The sequence below is a fragment of the Bactrocera oleae genome, chromosome 6, assembly GCF_042242935.1.
Source record: "Bactrocera oleae isolate idBacOlea1 chromosome 6, idBacOlea1, whole genome shotgun sequence".
In the NCBI taxonomy this organism is placed as follows: Eukaryota; Metazoa; Arthropoda; class Insecta; order Diptera; family Tephritidae; genus Bactrocera; species Bactrocera oleae.
Window position 1 is genome coordinate 32,674,761 of NC_091540.1, and position 22,389 is coordinate 32,697,149.

A 22,389-nucleotide genomic window follows, 5' to 3' on the forward strand; every position below is an offset into this window, starting at 1 on the left:
ATATATGTATATATAACCCTATATTTAACTCGATTAGTTTTAGTGATACAACTGTTAGGTGAACAAAACTATTACTCTGTAGCAACATGTTGCGATAGTATAATAATAAAAAAGAAAACCAAAATAAAGTACAAATATCAAAAAAAAAATTGGTTAATTTAAAAAAAAACATAATAATTAAAAATATATAATTAAAAGTCATATAAAAAATTTTAATTTAAAATTTAAAAAAATCGTACAACTGCTGTACAATACAATTGTAACCTTCAAGAAATTGGATAAAAGACGTTTTGACAATTGAATAAAGCAAAAACACTCATTTTGTTTCTCAACTAATTTATTTACTTAATAATTTTATTTTGTAAATAAACAAAATATAATTTAATTACTAACTGCATATCATAAATGGTAAAGTATTTATATACTTGTACATACATATATTACATAAGCTACCTATGAAAAATTTAACAATTTTAATTCATATAAAAATTTGTATGTATATTTATTGTCGCTATAACATGTACATATATCAATTTGGCAATGATGAGCACAGAGTCGTTGTGAAATAAAGACAAGTACTAGTATAAAACCTTAATAATTGAAATATCGAAAACATTATTATGTTTGCAACTTAAATGAGTGAATTAATTACTATAACTATTGAATACATCGTCAATTCACAACAAATATTGTAATTCTTTTTTAATTGAGCAATTTTTGTGCATTTGTTTTTTTTTTTTTGTAATGTATAAATATCAAATTGGAACAAGTGTTTAACAAAAACGTTTCGTTGGGTATTTTCGCACTTAGTGTTAAGATACTTATTTGTTAAGGCATATTCAGTTGCATCGTTAAGGCAACGTATTATATAACGCTCCTACTGCAAATCGACGTGCATGAAGTCCGTTACATTCGAATATTTAGCTGATTAAGCAAACTATGACATTGTTAACAACGTAATTTCTATAATAAACATAGTTGTTATTTTTTTATGTTTCGTGTGTAACACAAAAAAAAAACAATTAATTTATATTGGTTGCTAGAAAAATGAGAAGTCATCGAAAATGTGATGCGTGAAACTTGATTTTAGTGTTCTGCATTCCCTGCAGATGGCTCTTTCTGTCGAAATTTCGTGGAATATTTATAGAAGTCGGACATTTCAAATGGTTTAGTTTCCTCCTGATAGGGTCGGAAGGTGGCCGGCTTTACGACAGTTATATTTTTGGGTGACTCAATTCGTATATCTGTTGGTGCTAGAGCACTGGGAACAGACGAAATACCAGCGATCGTTAAGCCGCTACTTACACCCAAAATCTTCTCGCCCATCGGTGGTGGTCGTGGCGGTGGTGGTGGTGTAAGCTGTGAGGGAGTATTAACTGGAGTGGCAGATTTCGGCGGTAAATACTTGAATACCGTTGTAGGGATTGGCAACTCAATAGTAGTGCTGTTGGTACTACCGTCCAGTGAATATGCAGCCGATATTGAAGGCGACCTCCTGCTATTCAGATAAGATGTAGACTGGCTAAGTTTTGCGTAGCGACCATCATCATCTTGTAACATTTTAGTTTGCGGATAGGGGTGCTTGTGTGAAGCAGCCGACATAGAGTAATGACGTGGCGCACCCGACATCGATTGAGAAGATAGTTTTGTGCGGTCACGGGACCCGCTTAAAACACCAGTGCTAACGCTAGCACCAGATGAAACCGCATGCATTTTATTTGCTAGTAGGCGCGAGCTAGTTGTGTTATGAAACATGTCCTGTCCATGTGCATTGCTACTAGCAGGTGACTGACGTACCACGGGGCCATCCAAAGAGGACTCCAACCACTGTTTTGACTTGGGCGGTTTCGATTTTTGCGTTTCACTGTTAAACGATGAAATAGAGATTTCATCGAGAGGCTTAGCCAAAGATTTAATAGAGGCTGCAGGCAGCGTGGCAGAAGTATTATAATACGCATTACTTGATAGCATATCACTCGAATGTGATTTAGTGTCAGCGCCTTTTTGGGTTGAATTGTAAGCAGTTCCCTTATGTGGTGGTGTATGTGGAGACACGGGTGGCAAATTGCTTTGCGAACGCCAGCGCAGATTATGCGCCGCTGCACTGTCCACATCAACAGAAATATAAGAAGGAGCTAACGAAACGGCGTCTAATTGCCTGCTAGCTACTTGTTGTTGAGGATGCGAGTGCAATAAATTATGCGGTTGTAACTGGTGTAATGTCAAAAACTGCTGCTGTGGTTGTTGCTGCTGCTGATACTGCGTATATTTCTGTTCGGCCTCTGCTGCAGTTACCATTAGCAAATCCTGCTGGTAAGAATGACTTTGTTGCAAATATGGAAGCATTTGTGTTGTTGCGACACCATGATGTGTTGGTGATGCTTGTGGCGATACATACTTCTTAATATTCTGACTGGACTTAATAAAACCACCATCGCTATAATTCTGGTGAGTAGGTGATAAATAGTAACGGTCACATTGCACGACAATCGGTTGCTGTTGAGGCGAAATATGTTGCTGGCGTAAAGTGGCAACATTAGCTGAGTTGATCGAATATAAGGAAATGCCATCGACTGGATACTGGCGAAGGTTCGATTGTGATGGCGATATTTGTTGATTATATTGTTGGAGCTGCTGCTGTTCGTCGTGCGTCTGATGCTGATCCAACTGTTGTTGCTGATGGTGATAATGATGATGTTGCATCATGGCGGCATATTGCATCTGATTCTGCAACATTTGATGTTGCATCATCTGCTGTTGCTGTTGTCTTTGCTGTACTTGCAGATAATTGTAATTGCCACCTAACGTTTGAACTGAAGGGTTTGTATTGCCTCTCTTCCTCAATGATTGAGACTTCGTTAGCTGCATTTGTGTTGTGGTGACATTAAAAGCTGGTGGATTAGATTCACCATTGTTAGAACTGCCGCCTGGATAGTTGTCATACTCTGATGAACGATTCGAAACTTCCGACTGTCGATTGGTAGTGTTATTATTATTGTAGTTCACCTGATTTTCCTTGCAACTACTACCGCAAATTGTCTTTCTTCGCAAGACGGTTGTACTTCCAATGTCACAACTTGCACTTCCGCCGTGTTCCTTTTTATACTGCCGAGCTAGCATGGCAAATATTTCATTTACATTTAAATACTCATAGTTTCCATTTAGTATTTGAGTTTCTTGCTTTTGTATTTGTTGTAGCAACCAATTCTTTTCGCTCAATACCTTCTCCAATTCCTGTTTACGTTGTTCTAGTGTTTGCCGTTTTAACTTTAATTCTGCATCATCCATAACCTGTTGATTATTACTCGAATTATCGTCATTATTGTTGTTATTATTATTGCTATTGTTGGCCCTTGTACCACTCCCCCCGCCTTGTGGATTTTCATCATTTGCATTGTTTCTTGTAGTGGCAGCCATATTCGGTCTTTGATCTTCTTGGCGGAGTGTCCTGTTTTCAAAATTATCTGTACTGACAGATTTTAACACTTTTTACACGTCTTTAGGTGCATTTGTGATATTGTTGATAAAAGTACTGTTGCTTATTTTGTTCATTCCTTAATATCTTTCACAAATATAAAGCATTACAGCTCAGGTAACTTATGTTTTTAAAGCTCTTAAATTCCATAAGTTCCGCATACCGCTTCTCCTAAAAGAGAACACAAGGGGAGTGGTTCAGCAAAATCTCTTGACACTTTAGATGTTTTGGTTTATTGTTAGTTTATATACAATTTGTTTCTTTAAATATTTTACCACAACCAGTTAATCATAATTCACTTTTTTAACATCATGATCATGATTTCAAAAATGTAAATACAAAGTCATTAAGAAACTCAACTCACACTATTTTCGCTAGTGAAATTTTTTGGAAATCCGAATATATGAAAAGAATATATTTACATATGTATATGGTATATTTACGCACATATAAACGGTGCTGATGCCTTTAAATAGTAAATTTATAGAGTATACTTTTTATTCCAATATGAGAAAAACATTCAACTTTTTCCTAACCATATTAAAAAACAAAAACAAGTACGGAAATTCTAAGTTCGGGTGCAACCGAACATTTTATACTCTCGCAACTGGCAAGGATCAAAGCCCGGGAAATTACTTCAGGTGTTGGCAAAATTTTATATTAAAGGAAGTATTGATCCGATTAAACCCATTTTTGACACAAGGAAATACTATTATCGAGAGTTTTATTTAGAAAGTAATAGGCACTGGGGGCCACATAATCAGGGCTTGAACAGCTTTTGTTCGATTTAGACAATTTTTAGTCACAAGATCATACTTTAAACGGTTTATTCACGCAAAGGTTTACTCCGATACAATCATTGTTGCTTGATTTGCATAGTGGAAAGTGAAAGAATCAGATGTAATTTAAAATGGCGTTATATGGGAAATAAGCGTGGTTGATTTTGCCCATTTTCGCACTATAACATAGAAATATGGCAAGAATGTTATGTACCGAATTTGGTTGAAATCGGTTAAGCAGATCCCAAGATATGGATTTTTCCCTAAAAGTGGGCGGTGCCATGTGGGCGGTGCCACTGTCTAATTTTTAACGCAGTTAATATAAATTCATCTTATACCATCCCAGAGATAAAATTTAATGTCTCTGACGTGTTTAGTGCTTGATTTATCGAGCTTTTAGTAGTTTTTAACAGTACCGTTTTATGGGGAGAGGGCAAGGTTTTCACCTGGTTTCACCCATTTCCACACTGTCGATAAAGGTGCTAAAACCGCTTGCTCTCAGTGAATTTTGTTATTGTAGCTGTAGCGGTTTAGGAGATATGCACATTAAAGCTATGAGGGTGCGGGACCACGCCCACTTTTTTTAAAAAATTTAAACTGCAGATGCCCCTACCAAATGTGATCCTGTATACCAAATAACAGCCTTGAATCTTATTGTGAAGCTTAGTTATAGCAATTTATTTTTTTTTGATTAATGGCGTTTTGTGGGCGTGGCGGTGGTCCGATTACGCCCATCTGTAATACCAACTGTCTTACGGTACCAAGAAACGTGTATACCAAGTTTCATCAAGATATCTCAATTTTTACAGCTTGCACAGACGGACGGACAGACAGTCACCCGGATTTCAACTCGTCTCTTCATCCTGATCATTTATATATACATAATCTTATATCTAACTCGATTAGTTTTAGCTGATACAAGCAACTGTTAGGTGAACAAAACTTAAACTCTGTAGCAACAGGTTGCGAGAGTATAAAAACTTGAGTGTGTACATAAGTTTTTACAAAGCTTTTCCGCACGTATCGGAGAGATTTGCATGTACACATAGACATTGTTGGAAATAATTCGAACTCAAAATTTAATTACCAGCTCTCATCGGCTTAAGTTAAAAAAACAGTAAGGTGAAGTCAGGTTGTGCTATAGTTAGATTTGTTCCTTCTGTTACAATAGACTTGTTTTGAACCATAAAATGGAAATAAAACAGAATAAATTTGCATATGGTATTTAAAGAAGTGGTATTTTTAATTAAGAATTATATAATTAGAATAAACATTAATTTTTTAAATATTAAATTCGCGGTTTCAAAATTAACACCTTGATTTATTAATATTAATATCTTTTGAAAACAAATAACTATAATACATTTAGGCAGAAAAATGTTTCAAATTGTGTAAAAAATATTCTTACCTTGTATTAGATATCTCATTGGAGGTTGAATAATCTTTTAGTAACAAACAGTAAAGGACAATTCTTAATTTCAAGTGTATTTTCATTGGCTATAGACGAACTAGCGAAGTGAAATGTGACTAAGCTCATTTTTGGAATCATTATTAACTAACTTATGTTCAGTGTACGAAGAACATCCAAGTAAGGTAAACTTAAAATGATTACTAACAAAGTATTCGCGACAACAAACATATATAATATATCAACATGAAAACGTAAATGAGTGCAGTGACATCTGTTCAAAATCTAAAAAGAAAAAAAAATTCATATAGAAAAATGTATATAATTATAAATGTAATACAATCTCTATTATTATTCAAAAGGCACAATATTGATTAGTTAACTTTGGTAAATTGTTATTCCATTTAACATTAAGCACCTTAAGCCGCTGCAGCTGCTTCTTTACGAGTCTTTTGATTTTTTACCTTTGCATTGACAAAGCTGCCTACCAAAATTTATTTGCACTTCACTTTACCAATCCAATTTTTGGGAGTTTATTAGACTAAATTTATTATTAAATTTTATTATTTTGTAAAATTGTTAAAGTACCACAGTAACATAATTAAAACATTTTAAATTATTTGCGTGTAATATTAAAACTCAATATAACACTCAATGCACGTATAAAGGAAATTGAAGATACGGAGAAACTGGAAAAGCCATCATAAGAAAAATAAAATAATGGAGAAAAAACGATGTTGCCACATGATTAACTGTGGTGAACACGAATGCCAGAACATAATACAATCGACGATGAACTACTAGAACCAACTAGATAGCGAAATAGTAGTTGCCAGAACATTCGAGTGGCGATGTGATATGATATACGTTCTCTGCCAAGCATTGCATTTATATTATACAATATATGAATTAATTAAATAAAAATAATTTTTGGGAAGAAAAGTGACAGTGCTCGCATAGTTTGCTAATTTATTATGGGAAAACTTTAGTATAACGTCCTAGGCTTTCGGGGATAAAATGGGTATGGGCGGATAGAGGAGATCCTCCAGTTCAAGAATATATATAGATATTAAAGTTCAAAATTTCGACTATTTAAAGTACGTATTTTAGCGATTTAAATAGAATTATACACTTACCTCCTCTATCCGCCCATACCCATTTTATCCCCGAAAGCCTGGGACGTTATTCTAAAGCCGACCCTTTATTATGAATATTTGGAACTTATGTGTCACGTTAGTTTTATTTGTTGGTATACATATTTCTCGCTTAATATTTGTTGATGGGGATCCCCTCCCTCCCAAGTCCTCCTGTAGGATGATGGGATTTAAATGTGTGATTTTTATGTTGATATCATATTATAAAAATATCCAAATACCAAAGCCAAGATTGCTCTTCTGGCTACTTTCCGGTTCGAAAGGGTTTAATATAGGGATAGATGCATGACAGATCTCCTGCATGACGACACTTCCATTCTGTTCCCTTTTTGGAGTGCGTATGGTAGGTTAATTCATAAACATATCGCTTTGTTATTATATCAAATTAATCTAGATATTCAAGCACCGTGAAAGTAATATAAGTATATATCAGTTTCTTCTTAAATTATTAAACATGTGCGAGAATCAGGCAAGAAGTAAATTGCTCTTATAAATTTATTAGGATAACTTTTTTAACTATTTAGACAATAAATCACTCTAAACTGTAAACATTTCTCAACCCATCCTATAGAAAATCATTTATTTTTTTAATAACTTTTAATTTTAATCGAATTACTCGTAAGTTAAAAGAGAAATTAATAAGTTCAAGTAAAATGTATATGTTTTTAAAACTCATTCACTCTTTGAGAAGAGAGCCTTGATCAGAGAACGTTTATCATGTAGAATATACATCACGTAAATTTCAATATTTATTTATTTCAATAACAAACGCCGATCGGCTATATATAATACATAAAGATAGATAAACAATGTTTAACGTATTAATTGCTGAGACGGAGGCGGTAAGTCCGCGTATAAATACATTTAGATAATTATTGCACTATAATAGTAACAAAATAAAAAAGTTAATACCTTTTTTTAATGATGAACTATATAAGAACATTAGATGATAGCAGTGATATAGTGAATTATATAATATATATACTGTAACGGATTTTTCTAGAAATCGTCTACCTATAACTCTCTCTTGAGTTCGGTCTATGGATTGTTAAATAAAAGTCCAAATTTAATGCTTTACTATTTATTATCCGAGCTTACAATTTCCTGCTTATATCTCAATTGCTTTTAACACGACAACACTCTAATACTATGTTCGCACCGAATTGAAATCCTCTCGAAAACACAATATGGTAATATGACAGTCATAGCTGAAAAAATTTTGTCAGCGCGCAGAACAAGGTTTCTATCATTTTCTTAAGAGCCTTGTGCAAAAACTGATGTAAACATGATGTGAGTTTGCATCTCTCTTTTACACATGGGTATTCGGAATTGATTCACTATATATCTATACTGCTTACTCTCATGTCTTTTTCTGAGTTATTGCTGACCATAAATCCGTCATAGCTGAAAATTGTCAGTTATGACAGAAACGCATCGAGCAAGAGATATGTTCGCACCGACATTAAATTCGTGTTTTCATAGACAAAAGAGGTTCACTCGAAAACTTGTGTTATCAGTCATACAAAACCTGTCAAACGAAAACACAGTTTTCGCTGAAAACCCCTTGAAAACTTACATTCTACTCATTATAATCGGTGCCTGCTCTAGTTTAATCGATATTATTAGAAGACATATTTTGCCAGCCCTAAATGTCAGTTGACAATTTGTTTACATTCCATAATTGGCCTACACGTACCCTACAAGAAACTGCTGATGGGTTCACCAATACACTCACAATTGATATGTCATTACTGTTAATTTACATTTGCATTTTTAAATTCAGAACTATCCACTGATTAGAGAACGACGTATGCAAAGCTATTGAGAGGAGGAGATGGCATCAAGTGAAAATTTATTTTTATAATTTCATATTTTATTATATTTTTTGTTGCATTCCTTTTTATATATAAGTATGTTATTATAACTATCTTTGATTAAAAGTTCAAAATTTATTAAAAAAATAAAAATTATATTATCTATTGCGTAAAAGAATTTTTCACTCCTGATAGCGTTTCAGTCATAACTGACAATTTTCAGCTATGACGGATTTATGGTCAGCAATGACTCAGAAAAAACAAAACACACAAAAAAAGAAAACAAGGCTCTTAAGAAAATGATAGAAACAAAATTTTTTCAGCTATGACTGTCATATTACCCATCAGATGACCGTCACTGTTCTTGTAGGGTACACAACAAATGTAAACAAATAGATGTGTGAACTGTCAATGAAAACTCATCGAAAACACACAATGTCGGTCAGAACGAGTTTGGTTCCACAATCCACAAATTGTGTTTTCAAGAGGATTTCAATTCGGTGTGAACATAGTATAACGGATTTCTCGATAAATCGTCTACCTGTAACTCACTCTTGAGTTCGATCACTGGATTGTTAAATTAAAGTCCCAATTTAATGGCTATACACTAATCTCTACTTATATTTCCAACAACTTAACACTTCTTGCTCGATATTCGAGTTTACAACTTATTGCTTATGGCTTAACTGCTTTTTACACGGCAACACTCTAATTAGAACTGTCTACTGCACAGTCCGGCACCCTTATATAGTAAATTTTTAACAAAAGTTCGCTACTAGAACATTCTAACAACTACGAATTCGCTGTCTAGTTGCTTCTGACAGTTTATCGTCGATTCTGATATGTTCTGGTATTCGTATATACGTTCTCCGCCTAAACGATGTATAATAGAATCCCTGCAACCCTGATGTAATGTCATCTAAAAACTTTGTTGTCGACATACATATCGATGAAATTATTTGCACGCGTGTAAAATCCTTTCACAAAAACGGTGAGTCGCTGGAAAAAATAATGTGATATAAAATTGAATAAATGTGGTTTGTTAAAAGAAGAATATATTAATGTCGTTGCAGGTAATTAGAGCATTCCCACTGCTACGCTCCACTTCAGTGAAATTGTGGAAATCTCATCAAAATAATTTGGAATCGAAAACAAAATATTGTATTAGCGGTAGCTTATTGAACTTTGCCAACAAAGCTCAATTTAGTATCCAAAACCATATTGGAGATTTCATTAATAACAATAGTGTAAAACCTGACATATTAGCACCTGAAAACTCTAATTGGGGTACGAAGAAAACCAAACGAAAAGTAAGGTTACGCCTTACCGATATGAGTAATTCAGAAATCGAAGCAAAGTTAGCGCCATTGCGTGCTGCAGTGCTGGAGCAAGGAAATTTGGTGCGTGAACTAAAAGTGAAAGGTGCGCCTGAGATAGATGTGAAACGTGCTGTGGCTGAATTAAAAGCCCGTAAAAAGATATTAGAGGACCGTGAGTTAGAACTTACTCCAAGCGTCGTAACATTCGATCGATCGAAAATGGAGGACTTGCTTAAACGTCGTTTCTTTTATGACCAAAGTTTTGCAATTTACGGTGGTATAACGGGCCAATATGACTTTGGTCCTATGGGTTGTGCGTTAAAGTCAAACATTCTTTCTCTGTGGCGTCAATTTTTCGTCTTGGAAGAGCAAATGCTTGAAGTGGATTGCTCAATATTAACACCAGAACCAGTTCTGAAAGCTTCCGGACATGTAGATCGTTTTGCAGATTTAATGGTGAAAGATGTTAAAACTGGTGAGTGTTTCCGGCTTGATCATTTGATAAAGAATGCTTTGGAAAAATTGTCAAAGGAGAAAACTTCAACATCAGAAGTAAAAGCCGATTGTGAAGACATTGTTGTTAAGCTTGATGGCATGAATAAGCAAGAGATGTCTGATGTACTTGCAAAGTACAGCATAAAGTCCCCATTAACTGGTAATGATTTGACTGAACCGATTGAATTTAATTTAATGTTTGCTACTCAAATTGGCCCTACTGGTATAGTAAAAGGCTTCTTACGACCAGAAACAGCACAAGGTATTTTTGTTAATTTCAAGCGATTACTTGAGTTTAACCAAGGGAAGTTGCCTTTCGCTGTTGCTCAAATTGGTAATTCATTCCGAAATGAAATCTCGCCCCGCTCTGGACTAATTCGTGTTCGTGAATTTACAATGGCGGAAATAGAATATTTTTGTGATCCAACTCTTAAAAATCATCCCAAATTTGAAAGTATAGCCGATACTCTTTTAACACTTTATTCGGCATGCAATCAAATGGATGGCAAATCATCTCAAAAAATATCAATTGGGGAAGCTGTAGCAAACAATTTGGTGGCAAATGAAACACTGGGTTACTATATGACAAGAATTCACCAATTTCTTATGACAATAGGTATAAAACAAGAATGTCTTCGTTTTCGCCAGCATATGAACAATGAAATGGCCCATTACGCTTGTGACTGTTGGGACGCAGAATGTCTTACAAGCTATGGCTGGGTAGAATGCGTTGGCTGTGCTGATAGATCCGCTTACGACTTAGGTCAGCACACTCAAGCAACTGGGGTTAGGCTGGTGGCTGAAAAGCGTTTACATGAACCCAAAACCATTGAAGTGTCTGAAATCGTACCGAACAAACAAACATTGGGCAAAACTTTTAAAAAAGATGCTAAATCAATTACAGATGCTTTATCTAAGCTTTCCACGAGGGATGTGAAAGAAGTTGAACAGAATTTAGAAGAAAAACAAGAATACGTTCTTTCTCTACATAATGGTAGTGAATTCAAATTGACTCGTGATACTATATTCGTCAAACACAGCACTAAAACAGTTCACGTTGAGGAAATTACACCAAGTGTCATTGAGCCATCTTTCGGAGTAGGCCGTATTATGTACGCATTGCTTGAGCAGAATTTCCAATGTCGTGAAGGTGATGAACAGCGTTGTTTTTTCACACTACCATCCGTGGTTGCGCCATTGAAATGCTCAATACTGCCATTGTCAAATAACGCTGATTTTAATCCCTTTATACGTCAGTTATCCCTTGCATTAACCAAGGCAGAGCTTTCACATAAAGTGGATGACTCAAGCGGATCTATTGGTCGACGTTATGCACGAACTGATGAAATTGCCATACCTTTTGGCATTACCATTGACTTTGATACACTAAAGAAACCACATACTGTAACTTTAAGAGATCGCGATTCTCTTAAACAGGTCCGTATTGGCATCAATGAAGTTATAGAAGTTGTTAAGAATTTATCTACTGGAAAAGTGCATTGGCCTCAAGTTATTGAAAAATACCCCGTATTTGAACAGCAAGAGGCTACAAAGTGAATAAAACCGTGCATTTCAATTATAATGATATAAAAATTTGTAAAGTTGTCGATTTTTGTAATTCTAGAATCTTACGTTATACATATTAGGCTGAAAGCGAAAATATAAATACAAAAGCGTCGTGTTTTCTGTTCTGTTTTCTGTGCTGAATTAAATTTATTATATTATAATTTTTCTTAATTATTTTATATATAATATTGACCTCACTCCATGTTAATTAACCAACTTTACTTTTAATTTACATAACCAGTTGTATCCTTCACTTGATCAGATCACTTTTGGATCAGAGGCATAGAATAGTTTGGTAAAGACGCAACGACATAATTTATTATTATAATAATGATTTTTATAATTAAGAAGCCATTTTAAAAACAATACAGGAAATTTGATGTTTCTGACAGTATCTTAACTTTCTTTCTGATTTTAGGAAGATTTAAAAATTCTTAGTAACAAAATTTTAATTATAATAAAACTATATGATGAAACTAACTCTTGCCGCAATTAAATGTCTATAATACATACACTTCGTTCCTTTTTTTATTTTGAAAGGAAATCACCAAATCTCCCAGGAAGTAGGGATCGTCATTTCTTTAAAGTAATTGAAATATCCCCTGCTAGTCACCTATCGGTTAAGTCATCATACAAATCATTAATCTCCCTTTAATTACCCAACAGCGCTACCAGCGGTTTCTTAGGATCTAATTGAATAAAAAAAACTTAATTTCGAATATAAATCTTCACTGCTGGCAACACTGAAAACTTCTCCAAATTTCACAGCTGTTTAGTGCTCCAGATTTGATTACTTGGAGAAGAGTAGGGGAAACCATTTAGCAACGCTGCCACTGTATATGATTGTGGCGATAATGAAAAAACCTGTTCATTTATTGGACAAACAAAATTTCCTAAAGTATTGCATTCGAATTGGATCATTTCACAAAGTGGTTCCCCAATGACCCCAAAAAAAAAACAGCCAAATGGACCAAAACGATACCGTGTTTGACAGTTCTTTCAGTTTTTCCCGGCTAATAATTTTTAAGATCTAGTGTCTCTTTTTAGTGTCCTAAATATTTTTCGTAATTAAATATTATTATGTTAACTTATTTAATAAACATAGCATTTTATTTCACACATCATGTTCATTAACAGAGCATATAATATATGAAGATATGTAAAAAATCTGGCATTACTTTCATATGGATCCCATGCGAATTGGCATTTGGCGTGCGTTTGTAAAATAAAATCAATCTTGCAGTAAAAAAGTTAACAAAAGTCCGTTCTTATTTGTATTGCGTGCAAGAGTTTCCGTTCAAACATGTGGTATATTTCTATGAAAAGTTTTTGAAAGACGCAATTAATTGTTTGTTGTTTTGACTTGATTATAGTGCGGTTAATGTTACAAAAACTAGAAATAAAGCGGTTAATCATTAATTGACTAACATAAAAAAGTCACTGCAAATTTTATAACCGCCTGCTTGGTTAGCCAGAAACCAGACTATCACAAGTCTACACTTGTCAAGTGTATTCATAGACAGATTTTCTAAAAAAAACTTGCAGTGCGCATTCCTAACTTTTACGTTGAAAGTGAAGACTCCTTACTTTGTAAAGATGAAATATATTTTAGTAACTGGTGGTGTTATCAGTGGTGTCGGTAAAGGTGTTATCGCATCATCTTTCGGAACCTTGTTAAAATCATGTGGTCTTAATGTAACGTCAATTAAAATAGATCCATACATCAATATAGATGCAGGAACATTTTCACCTTATGAGCATGGTAAGTAATAGAATTCCTTACATCAATTATCTTCCAATTTATTTATATATACTTATATGAGGTTGTCAAGATTTCTTTTGTGAAAAATAGTCTAACAATTTAATGCTCATAGACGATATGTACATACGTACATATGTATGTAAATTGGCAAGCATACAAAATATTTTTGCGTAGATTTTAGCTTTTTTTGTATTCATTTATAAATTCCAAATTTAGAACCATTTGTTGATTTAAATGTTCACGTGGTCTATATCGCTACTAAAAAAAATAACAAAAACAGCTTTATTTATTCTTTGTTTTTAAAGACTTGATACTAACCCTACAAGAAACTGTTGGGTTGACCACAACACTCTCCTTGGACACTGTCATTGTTGAATGATAGAATACAAGTTTACGCCAACCGCCATCTTGTGACGTAATTCTTTTGAGTTGAGAAAAAGAAGCATAGGTCAGCATGAAAATTGTAAGCAAAAACGTAAAACCTTTGGTTAAATCGTGAAATAGACTTAGTTTATAGTGAAATGAATAGAAGAATGTTGCGGACAAATATTTTGGTAATTTTTTAATAAAAACTTTGAGTCGGCTTTAGAGGTATGGTTGGATAGGATTGGAGACTCTCCAGATAAAGAATATATATAAATATAGCCGCCGGAAACTTATAGTTTTCGAGATATTTGCATTTTAAGTTAAAAATTTCTCAAATTTTATCTTACAATTTCTCGATTTATAGTTAATTTTTCTTTTATATTATGCACTTATTATACACTTACACTTAACTACAATGTTTCTACATATTAATTTTATTTTAACACAATTTTTGTTATGGTCAGACTGAACAGGTCTTAAGATGGCTCCATCCATTGCATGTATTGCACCTAACCGAGGTGGAGTTTGGATGGAGCCTTTTAGCGCAAACGCAGCGGTAGAATTCCTCGGGGCCCGGGTTGGACTCGATGCCAGCACGGGTCAGGAGGATACGGAGCAACCCTGCTGCTAGCCGTTGCTCCAATGACGACAAACTTAATCTAGAACTTACCGATCCAAACAGGGTTAGATCGCCGAAATAACAGCCCTTGGCCGGATAAAATCCGGGTCAATTCCGGTATCGCAGAACCGGCTGTTGTGGGAATTGGTGATTCTGGTGGTGTTTGAAGCTGCTTGGGAACGTTTGTAGAGTATCTAAAGTTTAATTATGTCTGCTGGATGCTTCGGGCCGTTATCCTGTAGAAAATAGGAGTCACAAGAACAAATTCTACCGCTCTTTGTTAGTTACTAAAATATAACTTTCTGCCAAAACTCCCGGGGCTTATTTAAGTGCAATATGAATGAGTTATAGTGTGTGACTTAACAATAAAACCCGGTTTTGTTTTTTAATTTTGCGAATGATGTCAGTGCAGAGCGATTTCTTCAAATTTTTCTTAACATTTTGATCGATTTTGGATGCAGTATATCGAAAGTTTTGCTACATACTTTGCAAAACGTTACGAGTTTCACACTGTGCTAGTATTTTTGGGCACCCTGGACGCGCCGAGGTATAAAACGCCGGAATAAAAGAATGTGTTCTTCCAGCAATTCGACCGATTACAGGGTATGTTTTTCCTTCTTCAAAAAGTTTATTATTTTCATTTCAGAGGGGCTTATTTGTTTTCTTTTAAGCGAGATTCGATATTCTAAATTTAATAACACTTAATAGAATAACTTTTACGAAAACATTGTAACTTTCCGACACTTTTGCATTTGGTTATTACGTAGGGAATTGTCATTTTACTACTTGTAAGCAGACTTTTATCTAAAAAAATTAAATTTGTCTATAAAACTATGGTCTCAGATTTTCATTGTTTTAAATGCTATTGAATTATTTTTCTAATAACGGTGTATCTTCTTGCCTGTGATTGTGTGTAATGCATGCAATACTTCCAACTTGCGAGAGTATAAAATGTTGTTGATATTAAACTTTGCACTTTCGTAAATTCTATAGGTCCACAGGTTTTTAATGGGAAGTGAGGTGTGGGCTCTGGGGAGAATGTGACAGCACTTTTTTTCACGATGTACAACCAGAGAACTTAGAAGAACGAGAGGATGCAGGTTTGACAGCGAACGTTTGTAAAATTTCTGTCGGGGAATTCACCTCACTTCCACCTTCTCGTTCATTTACGTTCTCTGGTTAGCATGCAACCCTTTTGCTATTGTGTGAATAAATATAATTCAATAAAAGTTAAATAATAAATTAAAACTATTTTTATAATAATTAATAAAAATTAAATGCATAGAAACAATTAAGTGACGTGTTAGTGAATGAAATGAACAATATAAGTTTCAAAAACATTATAAGTAAATCGAACAAGTAAGGAAGAGCTAAGTAACCGAATATCATAGTCGTGCAACTTGCCAGGACCAAAGCCATTAAAATATCTTCAGGTGCAAAACGTCAACCAGAGGATACTTGTAGGAAATCAAGCAATTTTATAAATATATAACTCATGCTCATGTATATTTGACACTACTACAAATTATTAAAATACCTCACATACCATCACTCACCAATTTATAAGGAGTAAAGTTAACTAGATGTTTGAAAATCCTGATATTACTTATATGGGGTCTAAGGCTAGTTTTCACGCAATTTCATTAATTGTAGGCAAAAATTGCACCGTTATTAGACGCTCTCTCAATTTTAGTAAAATAAATCACATATTTGCCGATGGGTTTTCACCTAAATCGTCCAAACTTGACATCATCTTTAACAAAACCGTTATATGGGGAGTGGACGAGATTATAATCCGAATTCAACCTTTTTCACAGAGTGGGCCCAAAATATTTTCCCTGTGCGGAATCAGTTAATATAGGTTGAATGGTTTGGGAGATATGTACATTAAACTTATTAGAGGGCTGAGCCACGGCCACTTAAAATTTTTGAACTAAATAACAACCTTGTATTTTATTGTGGAGCTTAGTTATGACACTTTATAGTTTTTCGTTTAATGGCGTTTTGTGGGCGTGGCAATGGTGCAAATCCGCCTATCTGCAATACTAATTCACCTTAGTTACCAAGGAACATGTGTACCAAGTTTCATCAGGATATCTCAATTTTTACTCACGGACTCATGGATTTTTACTGACGGAAAGACAGACAGTCAATCCGAATTCAACTCATCCCGTCATCCTAATCATATATATATATATACATATATATAATTTTTACTCACGCACTCATGGATTTTTACTGACGGTAAGACAGACAGTCACTCCCAATTCAACTCATCCGTCATCCTAATCATCCTAATCATCATACATATATATACAGTGAATCTATTAAGTTTAGGTACAAAGGCATTTTCTCCAATAAACCTCTAATTTCTTTATTTAAATTATTAAAAAGTTAATTTTTTATTATATATATTAACACAAAAAATATAATAATAAAAACATCAAATCCATTAATTTCACGTCAAAAAAGTTTTGGTACAAAAACGAAAGTGATTTAAGAAATAATTGATACAGAAAACATATGCTATTTTTAATACTTTGTTGGTCCTCCTTTAGCTTTAATTATTGCTTGCAAACGCCAATGCATGCTTTTTACTAGCACATTAGTGTCAGACTTTGTAATTTTGGCCCATTCAGTCTCTGTAGCGGCTTTTAACGTGTCCCAAACCATGATGTTTCCCCCACCATGTTTGACTGTAGGTATCAAGTTATTTTCTTGCATCTCTGCATTGGCACGCCTCCACACTTTTATTACTCCATCCGACCCAAAAATGATGTATTTTGATTCGTCGGTGAATACAACATTCTCCCAAAACAAATCTGGCTTGTCAAGATACTCTTTAGCAAAATGTAATCGTTTTTTCTTATTTGCTTTTGATATGAATGGTTTACGTCGCACAGTTCGGCCATAATAATCAGCTTTGTGCAGCGCATTCCTCACAGTTTGAGGATTTACATTTTTTTTAAATTCGACGTTTATATTATTCGTAATCTTTACTGCTGAAATACGCGGACTTCGTTTAACTGCAACGATGGCATTACGTTCTTTGTAGGGTGTCAAAGCTTTAGGTCTGCCCGACCTCAGTTTTATATTTAGATCTCCGTTATTTGTATATGATTTTATAATGTTATAAACTCTAGAATGACGTTTCCCTACTAAGTTGCCAATTTCACGTTAAGTTTTATTTTCCAAATATAATTTTAATATTAATTTTCTAACCGCGGCCCATTTTTTTTATTTCAGCTACTAATTACACTAAGCTTTAACACTTCTACGTTTTTACATTTGATTATGTGTAGTTCTCTCTCCGCCTTACACAAATTATTAAAAAAAAATTAATTAAACGCAACAAAATCAACAAACATGATACGCTGAATGAGCTGTACCTAAACTTTTTTGAGTATTTTTGGCTGCTTTTTTAAGTCACAGCGTCAAAGTGGCGCCACAAGATAGATAACGGCACAAAAATCACTCAGTAACGATCAGCGAATGCTGTTCTAAGAATATACATAACGGTTTTTTTTAACTTTTGTTGAAACTAGTTGTTTGAACGATTTTTGGTACGAATTGTTACTGTACCTAAACTTAATTGATTCACTGTATATACACATAGCCAATAAAGTCTGCGTTCACCCGACACATTTTTTAAGTGAAGTAAAAACACAATGTAAATAGGTAAATCAGTTAAAAAATTTTACATGTATTTCTTTATATTCTTAAGTTCAAAATGCAAAAACAAAAATGTATATTCCTATTTTAATTTTTGAGATAACGGGATTTTAGTGTAAGAAGGTCTGCGTTCAGTTAGCTTGAATTGGAAATACCGTTACTTCTCATGAATTTGTTCCTTCTTTTTGCGTTGATTCTATTCGTTTTAATATAATAAGTCGTTTAAAGAGCTCGTGACGAGTTTTAATAATATTTAAAAAAATGGAAACCAAAGGAAAAGAAATTAATCTGTCGGAAAGAAAAATTATTATTAAGTTTTGGAAAGATGGCGAACGTTTCTGAATAATTTTGCAAACTATTGGAAGTATTCTTGTGTCCAGCCAATTTTAAAAAAACCGGAATTTTAACGTCAAAACCGCGATCTGGCCTTCCGAAAATATTATTAGCCCGGGAAGAACGGAAAATAATAAATATGGTGAAAGTTAACCCTCGAATTACGTCCACAAAGATTATTGAAAACGTAAATATAACCATTAAATTTAACAGTTTGTGCCGAAACTGCTAGAAAAATTTTACGAAAAGCTGGATATCATGATAGAGTCGCTCGAAAGAAACCGTATATCTCACTTGTAAACAGGCGAAAGCGCATTGAATTTGCTCATAATTATATAAATAAGTCGCCGGAATTGTTTAGACAAGTAGTATTTTCGAATGAAAGTAAATTTTGCATTTTTGGCATTAAAGGTCGACAAATTGTGTGGCGCAAGTCAGGTACTGCCCTTGAAAAGCAAAATGTTGGTACAGTTAAACACGGAGGTGGCGGAATTATGGTGTGGGGTTGCATGGCGGCTGGTGGTGCGGGTCAGCTTGAATTTATTGAATCCACAATGGATAAATGGGTAATAAATTTGAACATTTTAAAAAACAATTTGAAACAAAGTGCAGAGAATCTTGGATTATCTTCGACGTTTTGGTTCCAACAAGATAATGACCCGAAGCATACTGCGGAAATAGTTAGACTTTGACTCTTGTACAATGCTCCTAGACAACTTAAAACGCCCCCTCAATCACCTGACCTCAATCTTATTGAGCATCTATGGGATCTGCTGAAGAGAATTCGTCAGCATACAATAACAAGTAAAGAGGCTTTGCGAAGTGTTATGAAAGAAGCATGGTCCCAGATTACAGCTGAGGAAACAGATGAGTTGGTAAGATCAATGCCAAATCGATTGAGCGAGGTTTTAAAACAACGCGGCTATCCAACAAAATATTGAATTTAATTTTTCTTCATCATTTTTCATACTTTTGTAACTAATTTTAAAGCTGAACGCAGACTTAATGGTGAATATGTTTACTTGTTCTTACACTAAAATCCCGTTATCACAACAATGAAAATAGGAATATACATTTCTGTTTTAGCATTTTGAACTTAAAAATATAAAAAAGAAATACATGTAAAAAATATGAACTGAATTACCTATTTACATTGTGTTTTTACTTCTCTTAAAAAATAGTGTCGGGTGAACGCAGACTTTATTGGCTATGTGTACGTATATCTACATTTTATTACGATATGAAAATTGCATGCATTAGTTTAAATATTGGAAATAATTTACATGTGTGAACTGCAGCGGTGCACCGCAATGTAAGTATGTATCCAAAAAATACTAATGATCAGTAGCCGGTGTACTTACATATGGTATGTATTTGCTACTTTATTCATGTTGTATTTTTCTTGTGCTTTTGATTTTTGATCGTTGCTTATTGATAACGGTTTTATACATGCTGAAGACAATTTCAAATTGTATTATTCGTTTTAGAGCAGGAATGGGCAAAACTTTAGCATCTGCTAAAAGAGCGTAATTGATCGTATACGGATACAAGCGGATTGTCACTAAAGGCCTATTCACATACAACTTTCCTCGCATTACGTGACAGTTCATACTGAAACAACGAAGCGCAGAAAACAATGCCAGAATGAACGCTTTGCTTTCAGTGTTTCTAATAGATGAGAGTTGATTAATATTTTACTTGGCTTCGCGTCGAAAACTTTTAATGTGAATGTACTTATACAAAAGCGTACATCGAATTTTTCTATTAGAAGACGAGAGTTTACGATGAAATCAGTCTGCAATCGACGGATGATATGAACTCCGAAACTCCTGTACTTGCTTGTTGAGAGATCTCATGATTTCGTGGTTTAATTTGGCAGCACTGAAAGTACATGAGCTACTGAACAGATGACAAGCAAAACAACGAACTATCACTAAGAATCGCGCAGAAATAAATTGCGAAAACAGTAGGTTACTTGTGATTTTTTAATCAATTTTACGTATGTTTCTAGTCTTTACTTAAAAAGATTTAATACGATTTTTGTTAAGAAAGAGCTGGTAATTGTTGCACATTTGTTTTGCTTAAAACTATCAAATGTCAACGTATAATTGTACATATTTTGGTTAGAATTCGCCGCAAATGTTATTTAAAGTTTGATTTCCGAATAAATTATCAAAGAGTTTTTGTTTATTAATTTTATAATTTGCACAGAAAAAGTAATCAGGTTCATGTTTAGGTTATTTAAAACATGAAATTGTTTTGAAATATTAACATATTTTGTTATATTGAGGTTAAATAGTTAATTTTGAAAATCCTTTGTGACTAAAATTTATATATATAAAATAAACATATATATTAGGGCCTAATATATCCTTCTAAAACCAATGTTAATTATGTGTAGTTTGGAAACCGAAAAATTAAGATAAAATTCATTAATAATATTAAAACTAAATTCTTTTCATAGTGGCACCAGTGTCAAATGTTTTAAAAAATGTGAACTTTGACAGCGCTCTCTTGAATCAAAGAGTTTCGTATAATCCCTACAAGAACAGTTACAGTCATCTGACCGGTAATATGACAGTTATATCTGAAAAACTGATGTAAACAAACACATTTGTGTGATTTTGCTACTTTATTTGCATCTCCCTTTAACACATGGATATTCGGAGTTGATTCACTATGTATCTATACTGCTCACTCTTTTCCTAAGTCATTGCTGATTATAAATCCATCAAAGGTGAAAATTGTCAGTTATGATGGAAACGCTATCATAGCTGCAATTTGTCAGTTATGACTGTAAATATATCACAAGTGAAAAATTCTTTTGCGCAGTGTATGATACAATTTTTATTCCTTTTCTTTTAATCAAAATTAGTTATAATATTATAAAAGTACATAAATATTACAAAAGAGTGCAACATAAATATAATTAAATAATAAGTTATGAGAAGAAAATTTCACTTGATTCCATGCTTGCTCCCTCAAAAGTGTTTCTCCAGTTCATGGATATTTCTGAATTTAAAAGTGCATAAATAAAAATGAAAATTAACTAAAAATGTTATTTTATCTGAAGCTTAATAATAACTTACGTATATTATATTTGAAGACTCTTTCGTTATTTATTTATTTTTTTTAAAACAAAAAGAGGTATTGCACAGGAGCACGCAACACTTTTGGTTTATCGCACGGAATAATAGTTACATAGGTATTTCACAACTTCTCGAAACTTCTATGGAAATATATGCTGTCTCTTTTCGACGTATACAAAATTTGCTTTTGGAAAAATCGTAAATATTGACAGTCATTTTACTGTTCATTTGACGGTCAGTGGTGACAGTATTAAAGAATTCAGCTATTTCATTCTTACATATTGACAAGTAAATTGGTCACGACTGACTTAAAAAATATGATGACAATCATGTTCAAAAATATTTTCGTAGGTAATATTTTTTGCTAAATGTATTTAGAATGAAAGTTAATCTGAATTGTTTGCTACAAGGAGCAAATTCAAAAGTTTCAGGACTTTTATTAAAAAACGAATATTATTTGTTTTTTTTTTGAAAAATTTATTGGTCGCCTTCAAAATAGTCTTCCGCCTGAATACAACGTTTTGCACGTTCAAGAAGG

The 22,389-nt window shown here is 33.7% G+C and overlaps 3 protein-coding genes and 1 long non-coding RNA gene across 9 annotated transcripts in view; 2 read left to right on the forward strand and 2 right to left on the reverse strand.

Annotated features, from left to right (window-relative positions):
• Positions 1 to 319: 319 nt before the first annotated feature.
• On the reverse strand, positions 320 to 6,343 carry sstn (stepping stone). Of its 3 annotated transcripts, none has more exons than XM_014238276.3 (3): positions 6,127 to 6,343; positions 5,663 to 5,947; positions 320 to 3,646 (listed from the first exon to the last, which is right to left on the reverse strand). In XM_014238276.3, the coding sequence occupies exon 3, from the start codon at positions 3,415 to 3,417 to the stop codon at positions 1,087 to 1,089; it is 2,331 nt and encodes a 776-aa protein (XP_014093751.1). In that variant the 5' UTR covers positions 3,418 to 3,646; positions 5,663 to 5,947; positions 6,127 to 6,343; the 3' UTR covers positions 320 to 1,086. The 3 variants fall into 3 exon arrangements, with proteins under 3 accessions (XP_014093751.1, XP_014093752.1, XP_014093753.1); XM_014238277.3 differs by having other exon boundaries at positions 6,081 to 6,343; XM_014238278.3 differs by lacking the exon at positions 5,663 to 5,947.
• Positions 6,344 to 9,467: 3,124 nt separating this feature from the next.
• Positions 9,468 to 12,156, forward strand: GlyRS (glycine--tRNA ligase). Of its 3 annotated transcripts, none has more exons than XM_036370847.2 (2): positions 9,468 to 9,621; positions 9,704 to 12,156. In XM_036370847.2, the coding sequence occupies exon 2, from the start codon at positions 9,962 to 9,964 to the stop codon at positions 11,999 to 12,001; it is 2,040 nt and encodes a 679-aa protein (XP_036226740.1). In that variant the 5' UTR covers positions 9,468 to 9,621; positions 9,704 to 9,961; the 3' UTR covers positions 12,002 to 12,156. The 3 variants fall into 3 exon arrangements, with proteins under 3 accessions (XP_036226740.1, XP_014093740.1, XP_014093741.1); XM_014238265.3 differs by having other exon boundaries at positions 9,487 to 9,621; positions 9,680 to 12,156; XM_014238266.3 differs by having other exon boundaries at positions 9,500 to 9,621; positions 9,683 to 12,156.
• LOC138857808 (uncharacterized) lies at positions 11,627 to 14,292 on the reverse strand. The gene is made up of 2 exons (XR_011397009.1): positions 14,091 to 14,292; positions 11,627 to 14,030 (listed from the first exon to the last, which is right to left on the reverse strand). It is a non-coding gene; the product is annotated as an uncharacterized lncRNA (long non-coding RNA).
• Positions 13,213 to 22,389, forward strand: part of Ctps (CTP synthase) — a 29,214-nt gene continuing 20,037 nt past the window's right edge. The window contains exon 1 of one of the 2 annotated variants that reach the window (XM_014238267.3): positions 13,213 to 13,772. In XM_014238267.3, the coding sequence (XP_014093742.1) occupies positions 13,607 to 13,772 (166 nt within the window). In that variant the 5' untranslated portion in view covers positions 13,213 to 13,606. The remainder of the gene's footprint in view (positions 13,773 to 22,389) is intronic. The other variant, XM_036370852.2, reaches the window with a different exon arrangement.

Coding starts and splice junctions, on each gene's coding strand:
- sstn (XM_014238278.3), bottom strand. CDS start 3,417: ATGGCTGCCACTACAAGAAACAATGCAAATGATGAAAATCCACAAGGC.
- GlyRS (XM_014238265.3), top strand. CDS start 9,692: ATGTCGTTGCAGGTAATTAGAGCATTCCCACTGCTACGCTCCACTTCA.